We start from the raw sequence: 21,298 nt of genomic DNA, 5'->3' as shown, positions 1-21,298 counted from the left end.
CAATTTAAAAGATCAGCATGTAAGAAATGTTTTACTGTGTTAAACAGTTTATAAACTCTTAACTCTTTATAAATTGTACTTTAGATCTTCAGCATCTCTAGAAAAACTGGTGTTTTGATCATATACACAAATTTAAATGTTAACTTTCATTTAGGAAGTTAAATAAGTCTGTTTTAATGTTTTAGAGCCAATTTTCACTTTAAATACCTAACAAGTAAATTTTTGCAATTATTGTTCTGTATTTCATGACGACAACTGGGCTTGGTGAGGTCATGCCTCCTGGCAAAACAATAAACAATTATTTCAATTTAACTTCAGGAACAAGTTTGCGGCCGCCTCCTCCTCAAAGAAAACAATAGAACCTTTACAGATATAACTGCCTAATGGGTCTAAAAATACCTTCTTTTAAATATGATGGGCCTGATTATTTTATTTTCTGTTTAATTCTTAATGATCATTTATAGAGCAGTTCAACCAGTGAGCCACACCAGCTGGGCTACTTTTGGTATTTTATCTGGCTATTAATTGATTTTGTATAATATTTTCCTGCCCAGTTTTGTTTGCTAGATAAAAACCAATTATCTTGTATATTCTCTTACATTTTTTATATTCTCTTTAATTATTATTAGCTACTCAAAATGACTACTTTAAAAAATGTGTTTAGGTTTGCATGAATTTGATGCCTTGAAGGACCCTGAAGTGAATGAATTCCGAATAAAAATGCGTAAATTCAGTGAGGAAAAGATTCAGTCGCTTGTGGGATTGTCTTGGATGGACTGGCTAAAGCAAACATATCCACCAGAGCATGAATCATCCATCCTTGAAAACTTAGAAGATAAACTTTATGGAGGAAAGCTCATTGTGGCTGTGCATTTTGAAAATTGTCAGGTAATATAATATTATTTTAATACATATTTTGTAATAAATCTTTGACTTTTACCTGAATACAGCTCTACCCTCAGAGGAGGCTTTTGCTTGCCTAGGAAACTTTTATAAAGAGCATTTTTATTTTATTTTTATATATTTTTATAGGTTTCAGATAGGAAGGGAGAGTGAGAGAGAAACATCAATGATAAGAGAGAATCATTGATCGGTTGCCTCCTGCACGCCCCACTCTGAGGATCCAGCCTGCAACCTGGGCATGTGCCCTGACCGGAAGGCTAAGTTAACTCGCACATGCGCAATACATAATAAAGCTTGTGCTGGCGCCAATTGCACGCACGTGTTTCAATCTGTCATTGTCGATCGTGAATTTTGTTGACACTTCTATTATAGAGAAAGGGTGAATAGCGATATTAAAAATATTTCTTCTAATTAATTTCCTTTCAATGTACACGAATCTGTGTACCGGGCCACTAATGATCTAATAATCATAGTTTTCCAGGGTAGCAGTTGGCTGCCATGAGAGAGAGTGAGCTTTCTTATATCTTTGATATATGATCATTTGGTATGAAACTATAGAAGGATTCAGGTATTATTAAATAATCTTTAATATCTCTACCTTTGGGATTTATGCATAGGTATAATAATATTCCATCACAACTGTATCTCATTTTTCACTAGTTAAAATTTCTTTGTTTCTTTTTATATGTTTATAAAATCAGACAAAAATTTTAAATTATGGTTCAATTAGTATAAAGTAAAAATCTCTTACTAGTGACTACATATAACTCTTTTACTAATACAGACTAAAAACACAGGGGTTTTGGGTTACTTTTTAAAAGAAGGATATTTACTGGAAAATGCATGTGATAAGCTACCTGAAGATAAATTTTTGTTAAATATTATTAAACTTTAGTTAAATATTTATCTGACCTGTGGAAACTGTGGCACACTCTAAAGAGTAAGATGAATTGCAAGTTATCAAAAATCTTAGCGTATTTGGCATGGATACATTATATTTAGAAAACAGGAAGATTTACTGAAATATTAGATGTAAATAAAGGATGTACATATGTGAATATTATGTATGGCTATTTATAATTTAGTAATAAGTACAAATGTAAAGAGTGTTTTGTTTTTAGCACACATGTTTAATTGTGGTGTTTTTTTTCCTACCCCTCTCTTTAGGATGTGTTTAGCTTTCAAGTATCTCCTAATATGAATCCTATAAAAATAAATGAACTAGCAATCCAAAAACGTTTGACTATTCATTGGAAAGAGGATGAAGTTAGCCCCTATGACTATGTGCTGCAAATCAGTGGGAGAGTAGAATACGTGTTTGGTGATCACCCACTAATCCAGTTCCAGGTATGAATATTAACTCTCAATTTACCAGAGAAGTGTGTGTGTGTGTGTGTGTGTGTGTGTGTGTGTATTTAACAATTTAAATTTCTGATATAAAAGTGTGTTAACTATAGTCAGCATTTGGAACCTACAGAAAATTATACTCAAATAATAACCACAATCCTACCTACCTCCAAGTTAACCATTGTTAACATTTTGGCATGTTTTTGTCATTTTAATCAAAGTTACATGTATTTTTGGCATTATGTGTGTATCTATAATGTTTTCATTCTGCTTTTTAAATTATTTCAGTGTCGTAATTTCATACAGTACTATGAATTTTTATATAATTTGTTATAGCTGCCCACTATTTCATCATATAAACAATGATTTAGATATGAAATATTCTGGGGGAAGTAAAACAAAATATTTTCATTAAATGGCCACTAATTGAATTGTATAAAACTTATTTGCAATTATCTGTTAACTAGGTAAAGTAATATTAAAAATTTCCATTATGTATTATAAAACTTTTCAGTTTAAGCCTAATATTTATATGTGTAATTTCCCCTTTCCTCCACCCCTCCCCCACTTTTTTGTTACTTCCATATGTATGTGGTAGAAATTTTGTAAGAATTAAATTTCACCATCCTCCAACGTCTTTCCTTACCTTTCAGTTACTTATTACCATTTAGTCATGAATTCTCTGCTTATATGTGTTATGGAAGGCACTGAAGTGCCTCAGATTATTTTTGAAGTAAAGTGGAGTTTAAATAAGATATGTGTGGTGCACTACCCCTCCCCCCACCATACGGTGTGCTATTTAAAGGATAGGATCCTAGCTTTGCCTTCAAGGAATTTGAGGATTATTTTTTGAAATTACATTTGGAGACAAAAAATGATCATTATTATTAAGAACAATAAGCTGAGTGCCAAGTTAGATAAATAACTAACAAGATCTTAGAGTAATATGTGATCACTTTTATTTTTGTTTTGTATTAAGAAAGAGGAATACAGGCATGCCAAATATTAAGTGATGTTTGTTGGAGAATAAGGACCTGTGATTTATTAGAAGGAAATAGGGAATTTTACACCTTTGTTTTCAGGTTTTTGGTGTGACCTTCAATTCTTGTGCTTTAGTAGGTAGTAAGTCTAACAGTGATTATAACTTCTATGCACAGCTTTGAGAGCTGTGGCATTCTGATAGTAAGTGCTTGAACTCTAGCTCATAAGAGGAAGAAGGAAGATAGATGTAAAGTGCTTGGTGGGAGCATAGAAGTACTGCCTTCTTCCCTTCATCTTTTGCCATATTTTAAGGAGCCTCCTGCTTCTTTAACTTAACACCTTTTTCTTAAGAGGAAGGTATACTGTTTTGCCAAAAAACTAAAATTTGTTATTATAAAGAAAAATAAAGCCATGCATACGTTTTTGTACAAGGTCATATTGGAAAGAAAATATACAATGTCGGCAAAGGAATATGAAGGAAATGGAATGATCCATCTTTCATAGTGAAAAGTTTTGAATGAATACATTTGTCATAATATCATGTAATTCCACTTATAGGCCATCCTGGAAATGTTTTTTATTTATTTCAAGAAATATATTTTTAGTGGTTCTACATTTAATACAATACACGGAATCACACTTTATATTTGTACTAGAGGCCCAGAACGTGGGGCTTGGGGGGCGGGGGGAGGGCAGTTCCTCAGCCTGGCCTGCACCCTTTCACAATCCAGGACCCCTCGGGGGATGTCCGACTGTCAGTTTAGGGATAAGGCCTAAACTGGCAGTCGGACATCCCTTTCGCAAACTAGGACCTCTGGCTCCTAACTGCTCTCCTGCCTGCCTGTCTGATTGCCCCTAACCACTCACCTGCCTGCCTCATCACCCCTAACCCCTCTGCCTGCCTGCCTGATTGCCCCTAACCACTTGCCTGCCTACCTACCTAATTGCCCCTAGCTGCTCGCCTGCCTCATCACTCCTAACCGCCTCTGCCTTGGCACCCGCAGCTTCGTCAGGAAGGATGTTCAGAATGACGTACAGAAGGTCATTTGGCTGTCCAGTCTATTAGCATATTATGCTTTTATTATTATAGATAAAGTTTTTCTTTTGAATAATACATTGGATTTCTATTCAGTTTGTTAGGAATTTTTGGTAATGTGAATAATCACCCCCTTTTTTACATGCTTCTGGAGAGTCATCCTGGTTTCATGGAAATAAAACAAGAGCCTCAAGCTGGGAGGCCAATAATTTTTTTTCTGGGAAACAGTAATGGTTGCCTAGAGCCCTGTGCTAAAAAGGTACCAGGTCTACCTCAGGGATCCATAGGAAAGTGTGAGATGACTTAAGAAATGGCCACATGGGTCCTACATGCTAACCTTTCTTGACTGATTGGTGAAAGCTTGCACTGTGACATTAGTCTATGGTGTCCTACCCTAGAAAGATATGCCTATTGTCAAACTGTCAGGTATTAAGTGCAGAAAAGAGAAGATAAAACATCTAGACTGAAGCATGTATTTCAAGGTTTAGCCAATAAACAAAAAAAAGTCAGGTGGATTTAAATTCAGGTCTTAAAGATACTAGATGTATAACTTAACTCTTCCAATTTTTGTTCTTTAATATATTAAGTGGGGGATAATTGCTCTTAGTGAGTTTTTATGAAGATTACCTATCCTATATAATAAAGAGGTAGTATGCAAATTAACCCTCATGCCCTCACAAGATGGCTGCCTACAACCAGGCTGGCAGGGGAGTTAGTGAGGGACGACCAAATGACTGAACAGCAGGCTGCGTGGGGCGACCAGGCCGGTGCGGGAGCCGTAAGGGGTGACCAGGCTGGCAGGGGGGGCAGTTGGTGGTGACCAGGCCAGCAGGGAGGGCAGTGGGTGACCAGGCCGGCAGGGGGGCAATTGGGGGAGACTAGGCCGGCAGGGGGGAGCCAGTAAGAGGCAACCAGGCCGGCGGGGGGAGGGGGGGTGACCAGGTCTGTGGGGAGGGTGCATTTGGGGGTGACCAGGCCTGTGGGGAGGGTGCATTTGGGGGTGACCAGGCTGGCGGGGGGGGGGGCAGTTGGGGGCCATTAGGCCAGCAAGGAGGGGGGCAGTTGGGGGCGACCTGGCCGGCAGCAGGGGGCAGTTAGGGGCAACCAGGCCGGCACACAAAGGCAGTACAGGGCGACCAGGCTGGCAGGGGGTGGGCAGTTAGGGCTGATAGGTGAGCAATTAGGAGCCAGCGGTCCAGGATTGTGAGAGGAATGTCCCGGAATGGAGAGGATGCAAGCTGGGCTGAGGGGACCCCACCCTCCCCCCACCCCCATGCACAAATTTCATGCACCGGGCCTCTAGTAATGTATAAGAAGTGTCTAGCTCAGTTCTTATGTACTTAGATATTAAGTTAATGGTAGTATTTTTATGGTGTGTCTTTATTTCTCATATTCTTGACATCAAATTGGTTAAGATATACTTTCATAGTCATTTTAATATAGTGTTGTTCAGCTTAATTTTATTCTTCTATAGGTTTAAGTATTTGCTTGAATATTCTTACCTATTATTTCTTGCCACTGTTAGTATATCCGGAACTGTGTAATGAACAGGACCTTGCCCCATTTTATACTTGTGGAATGTTGCAAGATCAAAAAGATGTATGAACAGGAAATGATTGCCATAGAGGCTGCCATAAATCGAAATTCATCTAACCTTCCCCTTCCTTTACCACCAAAGAAACGAATTATTTCTGTAAGTTTCATGTGTGAACTTTTGCCAACTCCAAAAGGCATGTGATTTTGTTAAGTTGTATATGTAAGTCTCTTCTCTCTCTCTCTCTCTCTCTCTCTCTCTCACTCTCTCTCTCTCTCACACACACACACACACACACTTTTTTCCACTTCTCCTTCTGTGAAAACCAATATATACAAATCCCTTTCCATTTATAATAATTATCTGTTTAGTTACTGTTATTTTTCTTTACTCAAGCTACATATAAATGTAAATATGACATTTCTATTTCTGTTGTTCTTTTGGTGCCAAAGAAAAATGCCATTAAATTAGAGATATTTTTAAGATTAGAGCTGAACATAGGACTTGAGTAATTAGAGACATTATGGTAAAAAAGTTAGATGTGCAGAAATAGTTGATTTACTATTATATTTCATTTCTATCAGCTTAGCTATGATAGTGTTGTGGTATAATTTGCCTGTCTTTTTTTTTTTTTTTAATATATTTTATTGATTTTTTACAGAGAGGAAGGGAGAGAGATAGAGAGTTAGAAACATCGATGAGAGAGAAACATCGACCAGCTGCCTCCTGCACATCTCCCACTGGAGATGTGCCCGCAACCCAGGTACATGCCCTTGACCGGAATCGAACCTGGGACCTTTCAGTCCGCAGGCTGACGCTCCATCCACTGAGCCAAACCGGTTTCGGCTAATTTGCCTGTCTTAATTGAATGCTTTTAGACTTTTATTGTATCAAAAGAACAAATGTTTGTGTTCATGGGAACAGTTAACACTTTTTAAATAGTTATTCAGTCTTAACACATTGTATGAGTAAGATATTATCTATATATTAATTTGAATGGTAAATTCTTAATTTTATTCAAAGCTTTTAAAACTATTTGTTTAGATATTTAGCTTAGTGAATCTCTTAGCAATATTGGAATGCTGCTTGTGTTTTACCATGAGAGTTAAGTGCTACTGGTTATGATGCTTAATTTAACATGTGATTTCAGTTGTTAGTTTAGAGGTCTATTTTCATTATTTTGCCAGTGGACATGAGAACTGATGAGATGATTTCATTGTTGGCATAAAATATTCATATCTTTAATTAAAATACCTTGTACTTATTTCATTCTTTTACAGCATGTTTGGGAAAATAACAACCCTTTCCAAATTGTCTTGGTTAAGGGAAATAAACTTAACACAGAAGAAACTGTAAAAGTGAGTACTTGCTAAGATTTGAATTTGTCATCTGCTCCATTATTTAAATAAGTCACTGATATGCTCAATGAATGTCACGTTGGAAATTAAATTTTACTAACATTGGTCAGTTATACGAGGTAGAATATGGCAGTTTATTATAAGACAAGAATTTTTGTTTTTAATTAAAAATGTTGTGTTTTTTTGTTTTAAACTATTCTTTAAATACTTGGAGATATAATGGATAGATTGACATTTGACAGTATATTATATAAAAAAAATTGCTTTAGATCAGGGATATAGCAAATGAAATTTAAGTTGAAACTATAGGTTACATGTTTGTATGCAAGTTTACTCTTCTTTCTCAGCTTTGCTTAGAGCTGCACCCAGCCCTTTTTTTTTTTCTTTTAAACTTGCTGAGCACAAAAAATGTAATACCATTTCCTGGAAGAAAACAGATGACTACATTATAGACCACAAGTTGTTAGCACATGGAGATTTATTGCACAGCCCCATACAATTCTTAACAAGGCATTTCGTCTCAAAGTATAAAGCATGCATTTTCCCCTATTTTGTTTGACAGGAAATTAAGTGAATAGTTTTGTGATCCAAGAAAGAGGTTCAGTTAGTTTGAGATGTTTGCTGGCATGACAGTGTATTCAGGAAGCACCTTGCCAAAGATTACCAATAGCTTGCTTTTGTAAATGGACATTAACGATTCTTTGGGTAGCTGTCATGAAAATAAGGGTGTTTCTTTTCTCTTATATTCTTAGCTAGATTTGAATTTTTAATGAGTGTGTGTATGCCAATTAGCTTTTGTTTTTATTTTAGTGGTAATTTTATTTTTTCCTTTAATTTAAAATTTTCTTATTAATTATTTTCCTATTGCAAAAGTTTAACATTATTGTAACGGGTAAAAAAATACAAACATGATTAGAGAAAAAAGTTACTGATCTCTTTATCATCATATATAACCAGTGTTGTGAGTGACTTCCATATTTATATAAATATATATACATATAGTTCGGGGATTGAATAGTTTTTTATTGTGTTTATTTGTTGATTGGTTGGTTTGTTAAAAAGGGATGATATTGTATGTATTATTCTGCAGTTTTATTTATTTTATAATACATCTTGGACTGTCATAAATAGTCACTAAAGTTCCTTGGGTATTATATTTCTAATGGCAGAAATCATATATAGGCAAATCTATCCTCACGTCATATGGAGTATTATATATGTTTGTATAGTTTTTTCCTTGATTTGTATGTATGGATGTGTAATTGTAAAAATGGGAATTCTTGCTTGTTCTTCCTGTTTGTAGTTTATTGTATTTGTCTTCTGTAGGTAATTTATGTTATTTAATTCTTGTGACGTTATTAAATTTTCTACGGTCTTCTATTTGATTTCTTCTGAAGAAGACCAAAGAAGCCTTCACTGCCTGCTTTATTTTTTTGAGTATAACATTTTATATGTCTTTGTCAGTGACATTTTATTTCCATAGGTTTTTGCCAACTTCCAACAGATATTTCAAGCTGAGTTGATTCTGTTGTTTGTGGTCATGCTCTGAGGAGTAATGGTGTTAATGACATGTAAAATGCCTCCCAGGCCACTGTAGTTTGCTAATCTCCTCTCACCAGCGCCCCCCCCCCCCTTTTTTTTCCCACTGGGGTTATATTGTTGAATGTAAGTAAGTTAAGGCAATTATGGCATGATTTATTTTTGTAGATACACAGCATTCTGTTTAATTGCTACACAAGTTAGGAGCTCCAGTAATGTTGAAAAGGAATCTGAAGAAAAAAAAGAAGGGGGTCTACTGCTTTAGTTTTTTTCAAACTTTTTCTGGCTAGAACCTTAAATTTATGATTTTAAATAGAAATGATGAGAATAGATGTATCTGTCAGGATTCTTCAGAGAAACAGAACCCGTAGTGTATGTGGTTGGGTCGGAGGAGGGGCTAGGGCAGCCGTGGGCAAACTACGGCCTGGGCCGGATCCGGCCCGTTTGAAATGAATAAAGCTAAAAAAAAAAAAAAGACCGTACCCTTTTAAGTAATGATGTTTACTTTGAATTTATATTAGTTCACACAAACACTCCATCCATGCTTTTGTTCCGGCCCTCCGGTCCAGTTTAAGAACCCATTGTGGCCCTCGAGTCAAAAAGTTTGCCCACACCTGGGCTAGGGGAAGGGCATGCAGACATGCACATGCAGACACACATTTATTTAAGGAATTAGCTCACATGATTGTGAAGTTGGTTAAGTCCTATGATCTGTAGGGTTAGAGGCAAATTGGAGACTCAGCTGAGAGTTTAATTCTAGTGTGAGTCTGAAGGCTTGAGAGGCAGGTGATGGTTTTGAGTAGTTCCTGTTGAAGGCTGGCAGGCTCAAGACCCAGGAAGAGCTGCTGTTTCAGTTCTGATAGGAGAAAAGCTGATAAATCATCAGGCAGGAAGAATTCTTTCTTACTCTGGGGAGGGTCAGCTTTTTATTTATTTATTTTTTTCTATTTTATTCTTTAACAAATTGGATTAGGGCCACCCACTTTAGGAAGGGCAATCACTTTACTCAGCCTACCATTTGAATGTTTATCTCATCTAAAATCCCCACAGGAACACCCAGAACATTTGGACACCCCACGGCTTAATCTTAAAGGAAGGCATTCAGTCTTACAACTTTAAGTATAATGTTAGCTGTACATTTTTCAAGATGCCCTTTATTCAAGAAATTCCCTTTTCTCCTACTCTGCTGAGAGTTTTTATCCTGAAAGAGATGAAAAGGGGTTGTACTTTGTCAAATGCTTTTTCTATATATTGAGATGATTGTATGTTTTTTACATTTCAGTCTGGTAATTTGATTGATCTTAAAAGGTTGAAACCAACTTTGCATTTCTGAAACATTCTCCACTTGGTGAAGATGTAGCTTATACATTTTTTGATTTGTTTTATTAATATTTTGTTATAGGTTTTTATGTCTATACTCAGGGAAAATATTGGTCTGCACTTTTCTTCACATGTAATGTCTTTCTCTGATTTTGGTATCACGATAATGTTAGCATGAATTGAGTTGCAAAGCCTTCCCCACCTCAGTTTTCTGAACAAGATTATGTAGGATTGGTATTATTTCTTCTTTAAATATTCGATAGGATTTACTCCAAGCCATCTGAGCCTAGAGTTTTCATTGTAGGAAGGTTTTTAATCAGAAATTTAACTTCTTTAAACAGATATGTAGATTTTCTTTTCTGTGTGTGTCAAGTTTGGTAATAATTGTCTTTTGAATAATTTATTTTAAGTTGTTAAATTTATTAGCATTAAGGCTTCTCCCCCCTTCCCTCCTTCCCGTCCCCTCTCCTCCCCTCACCTCTTCCCTCTCCACCTCCCCCCTTCTCGGCTTCTTCCCCGATCCCCTCGCCTCTCCCCTCCCTGCCCTCACTAAAATATATATATATATATATATATATATATATATATATATATATATAAAATGTATTAGCATTAAGTTTATAGTAGCCCCTTAAATTGGTTTTCTGTTGCTGGGTAACAGATTTAGCAGCTTAAAGCAATATCTGTTTATTAGCTCACATTTCTATTGGTCAGTAGTCTGGGAATGGTGTGGCTGGGTTTTCTGCTTGTTCTCTTTACAAGGTGGAAATCCAGGTCGTTGGTGGGCTGCATTCCTTCCGGAAGGCTCTGGGGAAGAATCTGCTTCCAAGATGATTCAAGTTACTGGCCAAATTCAGTTCCTTGCAGTTGTAGGACTGAGGTTTTGGCTTTCTTGCTGGCTGTTGGCTGGGGATTACTCTCAGTTAACAGAGGCCTCTTTGAGGTCCCGGCCATATGGCTCTCTCCATTCTAAAATCTAGAAATGGAGAATTTCTCAAGCCTCAAATCCTTCTCACTGTTTGAATCTATTGCAAGGATTTAAGGGCTCATGAACCAGGCTCCTAACAGATAATCTTCCTTCCTTAAAGCCAGCTATATCATAAAGTATAACCTAATCATGGGAGTGAGATACAGTATATTCACAGTTCCAGGTGATTCTCTGTAGTCTGTAATGAAAATACTAGCTGTTTAATGAGGATTCACTACTCTGCCTGGCTGGTACTTGAATGTCTTTCAACCCTGTGAGAGTGCTTCGAGTTCTGTAGCATTCAGCTTCTTTGCTGGTCAGTCTCTTTCAACCTTCTGACATTTCGTTTTTCTGGTGCGCATCTTAATATGTACCAGAAGCCTAAACTCAGTACTGCCTAAATCTAGAATATGGTGTTAATGCAGTCAGAAAGCATTCAAGAAGCCCTCATATTATCACTTATGTGGGAAAAGGGTCTTCTAACTATCAGAGAAAGTTCTCCCCATTTTACTCCTCCTTTTTTGTTTTCTGTTCTTTTCTCTGTTCTCATTTGCCCCAGTCTCTAAGAAGTCCTGTGGCAACAGCAACACCAAAGCGGACAGGCTTAAAATGCAGAGTTGAACCTTCCTCTTTGATTGGAGGAGTTGTAATCTCAAGAGAATGTGGTAAATCCTCATTGATTCCCCACCCCCCCTTCTGTCCTTCCTGCTGTTTGGCATCGTTGCAGGAAGTGTGGGTGAATAAAGCCTCAGCTTTCTGGCTGGATGACAAGAAAAGGGGAGCCCTAACAACTAAAATATACTCGAATGATTGCAGACTGCGAGAGCTTGGGAACGCAACCCCTTTAAATGTTTGTACGTTTATGCTTTTATGTTTATTGCTAAGCTGTTCATTGTGGATCTGAGTCTTACTACCTACATAGTTTGAGAACTGAACAATAGCAGAAATCACTACCAGTTCTCAGACTGGTCCCTGTATGATGAACACACAGGACAAATTCAAATAATCCTGCAAAGAATTTGAAAACTGAACTGGTATTGGAACCACAGCTCATTGAAGACTTGTTGGAACTTGCAGCATGAACTTAATCATGATCTCCTAAAACAAACATTAATTTTCTCTGTAGGATATAAATGAAACCCAGAGTAGTAAAACATAATGATCAAAATATCTTGTAGACATTTCAAAATTAATTGGCATTTAAATAATCAGGAAAATCTGGCCTAGCCGGTGTGGCTCAGTGGTTGAGCATTGACCGATGAACCAGGAGGTCACAGTTTGATTCCCCTGTTAGGGCACATGCCCCAGTAAAAGACTCAATTCCCAGTAGGGAGTGTGCAGGAGGCAGAGGATCGATGATTCTCTCTCATCATTGATGTTTCTATCTCTCCCTCCTCCTCCCTTTTCCTCTCTGAAGTCAATAAAAACATATTTAAAACAATAAATAAATAAAGGACCAGGAAATCTGAAGTTGTATGTACAATGATAATAACATATCAATGCTGAGATGACATAGATTTTGGAATTATCTCACAAAGTTATTAAAACAGTTATAAAAATATGCCAACAACTAAGGGCAGCTATAATTGAAAGTAATGGAAAAATAGAAATCTCAGATAAGAAATAGAAGGTATAAGGAGGAACCAAATGGAAAATTTAGAAATGAAAAAAACAACAACTGTAATTTAAAGAACTCACTGAATGGATTCAACAATGGAATGGTAATGAGAACAGAACGAGTCAGTGAAGTTGAAGATTAATAATCAAAAAAATTTCCAATTTAAACAACAGAGAAAAATGATAGGGAAGAAAAAAGCTACAGGGCCTATGACTATCAGAAGGTCTACATTTGTGTGATCTCAATCCCAGAAAGCAAAGAAAGAGTGCAGTTCAGAAAAACTGTTTAAAGAAATTATCACTGGGAGCTTTCCAAAGTTGGCGAAAGATATAAATATTATGACAGATTCAAGAAGCTCAGCAAACCCCAACAAGAATAAACTTATAGAATTCCAAGCCCAGATATATCCCATATATCATACTTATTAGTCATAAATCACAACACCTCAAAGCCTAGTTATATGGGTCTCAGCACTCTTAACCTGCTAAAATATGTGCAACCTGAGGAAAGAAATTGTATCTTAATCTTTTTATCCTCTTATTTTAGTGCCTAAATCCTAAGTAAACTTTTGTATAATGAATTAATAATACATTTTCATGTAGCTATAACATCTTTATATCCTTAGTTAAAGGTAGCACATGGCTTCTCCCACAAATGAGAACAAATCTCTTTACAAAAGTGATATACTTCATGAAACTGAGAATTTCAGCCTACTATTTATGCTACTGTCCCCCTCCCCCCTTGTCTTTGGTGTCTAATATCTAAAGGCAAAAATGTAGTGGATTTTGGCCAAATTGCCAAATTAGAAGGAAATTAAGTGTTGATGTTGGGAAAAAGTTTCATATCTTGCCTAAAACAGAGCATTTTTAATTGGTGAGTTCAGGATTACAGTCTGTGTGTATGCTGGGCACACCCTTGCTGGAGCATAGTAGCAAGGCCTTTGCACTATAAAGCCTGCCTTCTCTTGCGCTCCCTGTGTTCTGGGGCTTGTGAAAATGTGTCTCTTTGGAAGTTTACTACAGTCAGACAATAAAATGTGTGACTGTATTAAAGCATAATGGTGACTTTAAAATTCTGTGCTTTTCAGAGTCTGAAGATGACCCAGACCAAGCATCAGGAAATGGGACAATTTTGACAACATTTCACATGATAGAAGTTTAGGGAATGGTTTTTCTTACTGCTTTTTCTGAAAACAAAACCTTTAATATATCTGATACCATGGGAGATTTTAAGTTCTGAAAACAGAATTTTTTTCATTTTATTTTAAATGTAGATTAATTTTTCTATTCTTCTTTTTAATCAACTTGACTCTTTTAAAGAGATTTCTCAAGCAGACATAATCTTAAATAAGTCACACTTTGACTATTAGATAATGAATGATATTTCAACAGATTTCTTCAAAATGTGCAGGGTCTCTTTATTGTTACCTTGCCCAAGTTAGACTCATTCTTTATTGTTATTCTTTTCTAGATCACACCCTTTACTGTTTCTGTTTACAGCTAGTATAGGACTTTTCTATTCATCATACTTGAATGTTTTTTTTTAAGCTTTCTAGCCATCTGATCCATAATTTTACTTCATTTCTTATGTCAGAATTTTGCCAGAAGTTGGTTGATGGAATTATAACTAGCATTTTTTGTTTTTATTTTAAAATATTGACATTTATTGAATACTTATGTAGTGGGCTCTTGTATTTCTCTGTTTTAAGCCCATCAGTTTATTGTAAATAGCTTGGATTTATCACAATAATGTTGAAAAATAATTTTTTAAAAATAATTTATTTTTCAAAATGTGGTTAAGGTCGTAAGTCTTCAAGGTCACTGAGAGTGAAAGTTGAATATCATTTTTGTCCTAAAATTTCTAACTTCCATTATATCATACACAAGATGCAAAATATGTTTTATGTATGTTTTTGTCTTACTTATGATTTACTTACTTTCATTTCACAAATGAATTGAGTCAAGTGCACTTTGCACATGCACTTGTTCTCTCTCTCTCTCTCTCTCTCACACACACACACACACACACACACACACACACATACACACAAAATATACACAGTTTTGACATTTTAAAAAATAATTGAGGCCCTGGCTGGTGTGGCTCAGTTGGTTGGAGTGTTGTCCCATGCACTGAAAGGTCATGGGTTTGATTTCCAGTCAGGGCACATACCTAGATTGTGGGTTCGATCCCCAGTTGGGGTGCATATGGGAGGCAACTGATTAGTGTTTTTCTCTCATATTGATCTTTCTCTTTCTCTCCCCCTTCCTCTCTCTCTAAAGTCAATAAACATATCCTTGGGTGAGGATTAAAAAAAATCTTTAAAAAAATAATTGAGAAAAAATAATTGAGGATATTTAATGGCCAAAAAAGTCAGGAGCAAGATTCACAGTAGGTATGTATATACAGTAATAAGAATTTGTGTAATTGCTTGATGTGGGCTACAAATTTTGCTCTCAGCTTGCAATATAGCTAGTAGTCAAAGCAAAGAAAACATGATCACTTACAATATTCAGAATCTCGTAAGATAAAAACAGACTAGCTATTCATGTGTTTATAGCTCATCCTGATACTGAAGGAGACACAGTGGGTGATAAAGTGAGCACCATAACCACTGACCGCATCATTATAGTAGTAAAATAATGTCCACATATTTGTCCCTTATAATATGTTTTACTGGGTTAAAAAATATTGACAGTACAATTCAGAAAAAGTTACTCTATAAGACACCAAAATAATTCAGTCTGAGTACTATACTCAGCCAGGTGATGGTTTATCCTTAATTGAATGGTAACATTTGGACTTTCCTAAGAAACAAATATATTGTGTGTCTTTTAGGAAATTCTATGTATATTTTTACTCAAAACTGGGATTTGGGGTAAGGACTAGGCTGCAGAGACTTTGTTGTGGTCCTTTAAAGACAGTTATCTATAAGAGAACAAAGCAGATATACTTTGATCAACTGAGCCTAGAAGAGAATTAAAGTAGTTTTATTATGGACATGAAATTCCTAAGTGGGAATCATGTATTAATAGATGACAATCCCCCAGCTCTCCCTGTTTATATACCTTTACATTGGAAATTTGTGGAGTGTCAGTTGTGTATGAAATAACCTGCATTTTGGGGGAAGAAAATAATCTTCAAGGCCTGTGCTTCATACCAACAATCCCATCCTCCATCTGCCCCATCCACAACTTTATAATTTAGTAACATTTATATCTAGATGGCAAGTATTGGATTCTGATTTTTACAGTATCTGCATAATTTGATTTTCCTTATTATTTATCTTATAAATAATAGTGGACCAGTATTTTCATTGTTCTAATGTTCTATAGCTCCTAAATAGAATAGATTGACAGGAGGTGTCCTTCAGACATGTTATTATCCTCAAGTAACAGAAAACCTGACCACAGAAGTAGGATAAATAGGGCTTTAAGATTATTTTTATAGTTTTACTGTATGTGAGGCTCATCTCACAGGATAGTGAATGACTGAAGGAAAGGTAAATAGTTCTTGCAGGGAGGAAAGGGTAACTTTACATTTGTGATTGGTCAGTCATTTGGCGTGGAGGAGAGGCACAGGCAGTTAGGTTTAGCCCAGGCATGGGCTTCAGATGAGTGTGACAGGGAAAGACGGGCACTTGCAGAGAGTGTGGGGAGAGTGAAGTCAGACAAAGCAGACAGAAAGGCAGGGCGGGGTTGGTCATTGAAATGGAGGCCTAATGAGGGCAGGAGAGCTTCCTGTGTGATGTATACCTGAGGGGAAGGAGGGGAAATATTGTGGTGCTTTTGAGGCCCAGCAACTCAGAGATTAGATGGATTATTGGCTGCAGGCACGTGGACCCTGCTGCCTCAGCACTCTCAGTGCTTTCCTGTCACTGGGCATTCTTCAGTTCTTGGAAAACATTTACTGATAACTTCTTTGTAAGAAAATTGAAAAACATACCACCTTTGCTTATAATTCTCAAGTCTTCGCCCAAATACCTCCTCAGTTCCAGACTTCTATCTTCATACACATTTCTAAAGCCAATTTATATCTAAAGTCCCCAATTCATTCTCTTCCGTCTTTCTTCTGCCTTTCCTATTATGTTTGGTAAGCCAGCTAGAGTTGCCCCTCTCTTTCATCTATCATATCTGATCAATTGATCACATACTGTTAATCCTTCCTTAATATCCTTTACCCTCCATTCCTTCCTTCTGACTCTGTCATAGTTCATAGTTCCAGCCTGGACTGTCTCTCCCTGAATTACAGCCTCCCTAATAGCTCTTCTTGCCTCTCTTTTCACACCTTACCTTGAACCCCAGCATTTCTCCTCCCTGAAGAAAAAGTGTTGTGTTTTGTTGTTTGTTTGTTTGTTTGTTTGTTTTGTTTTGATGTAATAGCTTTTTTTTTAGTATTTTCAAGTGGTCTTTTAACTGTTTAACTTATATTTTGTGCTTAATAGTTTTAAATGGCACTGACTTTGCTGTTAGCCTCTCCAACCAAGCACTTGGAGACTCAAGCTGTACTGGGCTGTTCTGGGTTCTTAGGCATGCCAGGGGAGCTTGTCATTGTGCAGGCATTAGGCACTTCCTTTTCTTTACCCGTTGAATTCTTTTTAAGATAAAGTTTGGTACAAAAGTGCTGGAACCTTTTCCTAACCTCCTGATGAATTCAAACTTCCATTCATTGTGTGTTCTTTAACTGATGCTCAATCTTCCTGAGATATGTTAGCAAGGAAAAGAAAACTTAGAAATCTAGGTTTTGTGCTTTTTCTTCCTACCTTCCATATAATTTTACTGACACCAAATGCCATTTATTGTGCGTTTCATGATGGGGTCATTTCTTAATTGCTTAGAAAAGAATTGTTAAATGATTCTTATAGGCAATTAAATTTTTCTTTAGAGAATAAAGTAATTATGAAAACGAGAAATTGTGGGTCAATAAGCTTACTTATTCCTCTTTTGTCTTGGCTGTTAAAAATACTTATATTGTCTGTTTCTCATAGTTTAGATACTTTGAGTATAGCCTAGCAGAGATTTTTTTAAAGTACTGTTGTATAAAATTTTTTTGTAATTTTTCTTACCATATCTTTTATAAATTAAATAAGAAATTCCCCAGACTTTTAATCTAAATTTTGGGGAAATACCATTTACAACAGTTTAGAGACATGGACTTAAACAAAGGTTGCTTAAGACTATGGTTACTCAATCTAGAAACTATTTAAACAGGGAGAAAAACATGAATGGTGTTTTTTTAACAGTAATACAAAAAAAATATCATTTCCATTTTCATCCATACTTTTATTAAATTGAATGAGTTTTAGGTTGATTATGGACATTTGCTGTTATGTCTGTGTTATAAGATCTTAAATTTAAATCATCCAGCTTGCGGCCTCTCCCATATATGTTTCTTTATTCTCTAAAATTAGAGGTGTGGCAGTGGTACAATATTCATGAATCTGTATTTGTTTTTTGTCTCCCTCATTACAGGTTCATGTCAGGGCTGGCCTTTTTCATGGTACTGAACTCCTGTGTAAAACCATCGTAAGCTCAGAGATATCAGGGAAAAATGATCATGTTTGGAATGAACCACTGGAATTTGATATTAATACTTGTGACCTGCCACGAATGGCTAGATTATGTTTTGCTGTTTATGCAGTTTTGGATAAAGTGAAAACGAAGAAATCAACTAAAACAATTAATGCCTCTAAATATCAGACCATCAGGAAATCTGGGAAAGTGGTAATTATATACTAACTTCTGAAATTTTTAAAAAATTAAGTAACTTAATGGAATAATATTATAATGAAATAATTTTAAGACCCTTTGACATAATTGAGTAATATAAGTGAAATTAATATAGCTTTGGCCCCTAAGAACTGATTTCAAAAAGATAATAAATCTTCTTTTTTATGTCCTGCTCATTCATTTCTCTTTTGGCAAATTTATTTTAGTAAATATCATACTGTAAGTGCTCTGTTATAAATGTTATACTTTTTAGGAGATACTGATGAAAAAGAATAAAGACATTTTAAAAATTACAGATCAATCTCTTAACTGAAATTTCAGGCGCCACATGTTTAAGAATTAAGAATTTTGTGTATTTTAGAAAGATCATAGATCGTCATATTTCATTCAACACACTTTGGGGATCTGGGACTCAAATCTGTAATCAAACACATCAGTATCTGGAAGGAAAGTATATGAATAGTCACATTAAATGAGGCAAATATTAATTTCTTGTTATTTCTTTTTTTTTAACTATCAAATGAGTTATGAACAAAACTTTAGTTTTCAGTTTCTTCAATTTTGAAATTGTGAATAAAGGATGGTGCATATTTTCCCATATTCTCTTCCATTTCATATTTTTAGTCAAGATTCATCCCCTCCCTCCCTTTCCCCCTCCCCTCCCCTCCCCTCCCTCCCTCCCTCCCTCCCTCCCTCCCTCCCTCCCTCCCTTCCTTCCTTCCTTCCTTCCTTCCTTCCTTCCTTCCTTCCTTCCTTCCTTCCTTCCTTCCAGAGAGAGGAAGGCAGAGGGAGAGAGAGATAGCAACATCAATGATGAGAGAGAATCATTGATTGGCTGCCTCCTGCACGCCCCCTACTAGGGATCGAGCCCACGACCCAGGCATATGCCCTTGACCAGAAATGAATCTGGGACCCTTCAGTCCACAGGCTGACACTCTGTCCACTGAGCCAAACCAGCTAGGGCAATCATTTTTCTTCTTTTAAAAAAGTTGTGGGGTTTTTTTGTGTGTTTTCTTGAGAGATGGGGACATTGAATTTTATATCTTAAAAAAATCTTGATTATTACATTTATCTATCTGGATTTATATACTACTAGAGGCCTGGTGCATGAAATTCGTGTACTCTTTGGAGGGGGGCGGTCCCATGGAGAGCAGGCCTAAGCTGTCAGGTGGACATCCTTAGCGCTGCCACAGAGGCGGAAAAGGCTCCCACCACAGCCGCTGCGCTCGCCAGCCATGCTCCTGTGGGAGCACCTGACCACCAGGGGGCAGCTCCAGCATTGAGTGTCTGCCCCTCTGGTGATCAGTGCTCATCATTGTGACCGGTTGTTCCACCATTTGGTCGATTTGCACATTAGACTTTTATTATATAGGATTCTTAGCATCAGAATGTAAATATTTTTTCTGGTTATAGTAATTTTTAAGAAATATATATTTTTATTGATTTCAGAGAGGAAGGGAGAGAGAGAGATAGTTTAAATATCAATGATGAGAGAGAATCATTGATCGGCAACCTCCTGCACACCTCCTCCTGGGAATGGAGCCTGCAACCTGGGCATATGTGCTGACGGGGAATCGAACCTCCTGGTTGATAGGTTGATGGTCAACCACTGAGGCACACTGGCTGGGCTGGTTATTATTTATTTTTTCAAAATAAATTTTCATGAAAAAGTCACAGAAGAGTTACTTTCTTAGTCTTTTTTCCCTCCATTGATACAGAATATTTTACTCAAAGCATTTGAGTGTTAATAAGGTTTTTTGATACACTGACTTAATTAGTCTAAGTTTCTGCATAAAATCATATCAGCTTAGTGCTTCCTTTTTAGACATATAAATAAATTCTATGATATCTAGAGGCATTGCTTTATTCTAGTTATATATGCTGAAAAGTCTTAAAACATACAACCTGACAATATATTAGATATATTGTCTTGAATCATTAAATGTTTCTCCTCATTTTCAATGGATATACAACAACATTTCATTTTTTGGACATACTATTTTATTGTGAAACTTTAATTGGTTTTTAGGGTTTCCTTCAACCATTTTAAAGATGCTGAACATTTTGCAATATATATGTTGGGGGATTTTTAAAAATTTTTTTTAATTGGTTTTTTACAGAGAGAAAGGGAGAGGGATAGAAATATTGATGAGAGGGAAACATCGATCAGCTGCCTCCTGCACACCCCCTACTGGGGATGTGCCTGAAACCAAGGTACATGCCCTTGACCAGAATCAAACCTGGGACCCATCAGTCCCCAGGCCGACACTCTATCCAGTGAGCCAAACCGGCTAGGACCATCTTGAGGGGTTATATTTGTTTGTTTTGGTGGGGGATAATCTAGAACTCTAGACATTTCTAGAACTAAGATTATTGGAATAAAGGCATGTACATGTTTACACCTTAAAATTCATTCTTAGCGTATTGATGCAATGGTATCTTTTTCAACAGCATTATCCTGTAGCATGGGTAAATACGATGGTTTTTGACTTTAAAGGACAGTTGAGATCTGGAGACATAATATTGCACAGCTGGTCTTCATTTCCTGGTAAGATTTGCTTTCTAATCCTTAGTGTTAAAGAATAACTTTTGGCATGTGGACTAGTTAATGTTTCTTTATGACTCACTATTCTTTCATTTTAGTAAAACGGTCATTTCATATCTTTATTGTTTATTTTAAAACAAATTTCTATAGATTATTTTAATATACTCAAAAAGTGATTTGTGTCTGCATATATTGTGTTCAATGAATGTTTTCACACTGTAAGCATTTTATATTTTTAAGTTTTTGAGAAATTCTCCAAAGGAATAATGTCTTTTTATAACATTGTCTTTTCTTTATTGGTCCTAGTTGTACTAAATTTCTACAGTAGTAGGAGGAACATTCACTAGTATGGGAAGAATAATAAAAACACTTGTTAGTTGGATTTAGCCTGAAATTTGAGCTAAGAAGAGCACCTTCTACA

The 21,298-nt window shown here is 36.3% G+C and overlaps 1 protein-coding gene across 4 annotated transcripts in view; it reads left to right on the top strand.

Moving 5' to 3' along the window:
- The window catches only part of PIK3CB (phosphatidylinositol-4,5-bisphosphate 3-kinase catalytic subunit beta), a 133,302-nt gene that overhangs the window by 69,655 nt on the left and 42,349 nt on the right, over positions 1-21,298 (top strand). For all 4 annotated transcript variants that reach the window (XM_070433498.1, XM_070433500.1, XM_070433501.1 and 1 more), the window contains 6 exons: positions 665-888; positions 2,071-2,250; positions 5,793-5,960; positions 7,082-7,159; positions 18,075-18,326; positions 20,784-20,880. In XM_070433498.1, coding sequence (XP_070289599.1) covers positions 665-888; positions 2,071-2,250; positions 5,793-5,960; positions 7,082-7,159; positions 18,075-18,326; positions 20,784-20,880 — 999 coding nt within the window. The remainder of the gene's footprint in view (positions 1-664; positions 889-2,070; positions 2,251-5,792; positions 5,961-7,081; positions 7,160-18,074; positions 18,327-20,783; positions 20,881-21,298) is intronic.

Source organism: Myotis yumanensis, unplaced genomic scaffold, assembly GCF_028538775.1.
Source record: "Myotis yumanensis isolate MYYU_CA2020_CCGP unplaced genomic scaffold, mMyoYum1.0.hap1 SCAF_14, whole genome shotgun sequence".
NCBI classification, from domain to species: Eukaryota; Metazoa; Chordata; class Mammalia; order Chiroptera; family Vespertilionidae; genus Myotis; species Myotis yumanensis.
This window is presented reverse-complemented; position numbering and strand designations above follow the sequence as displayed.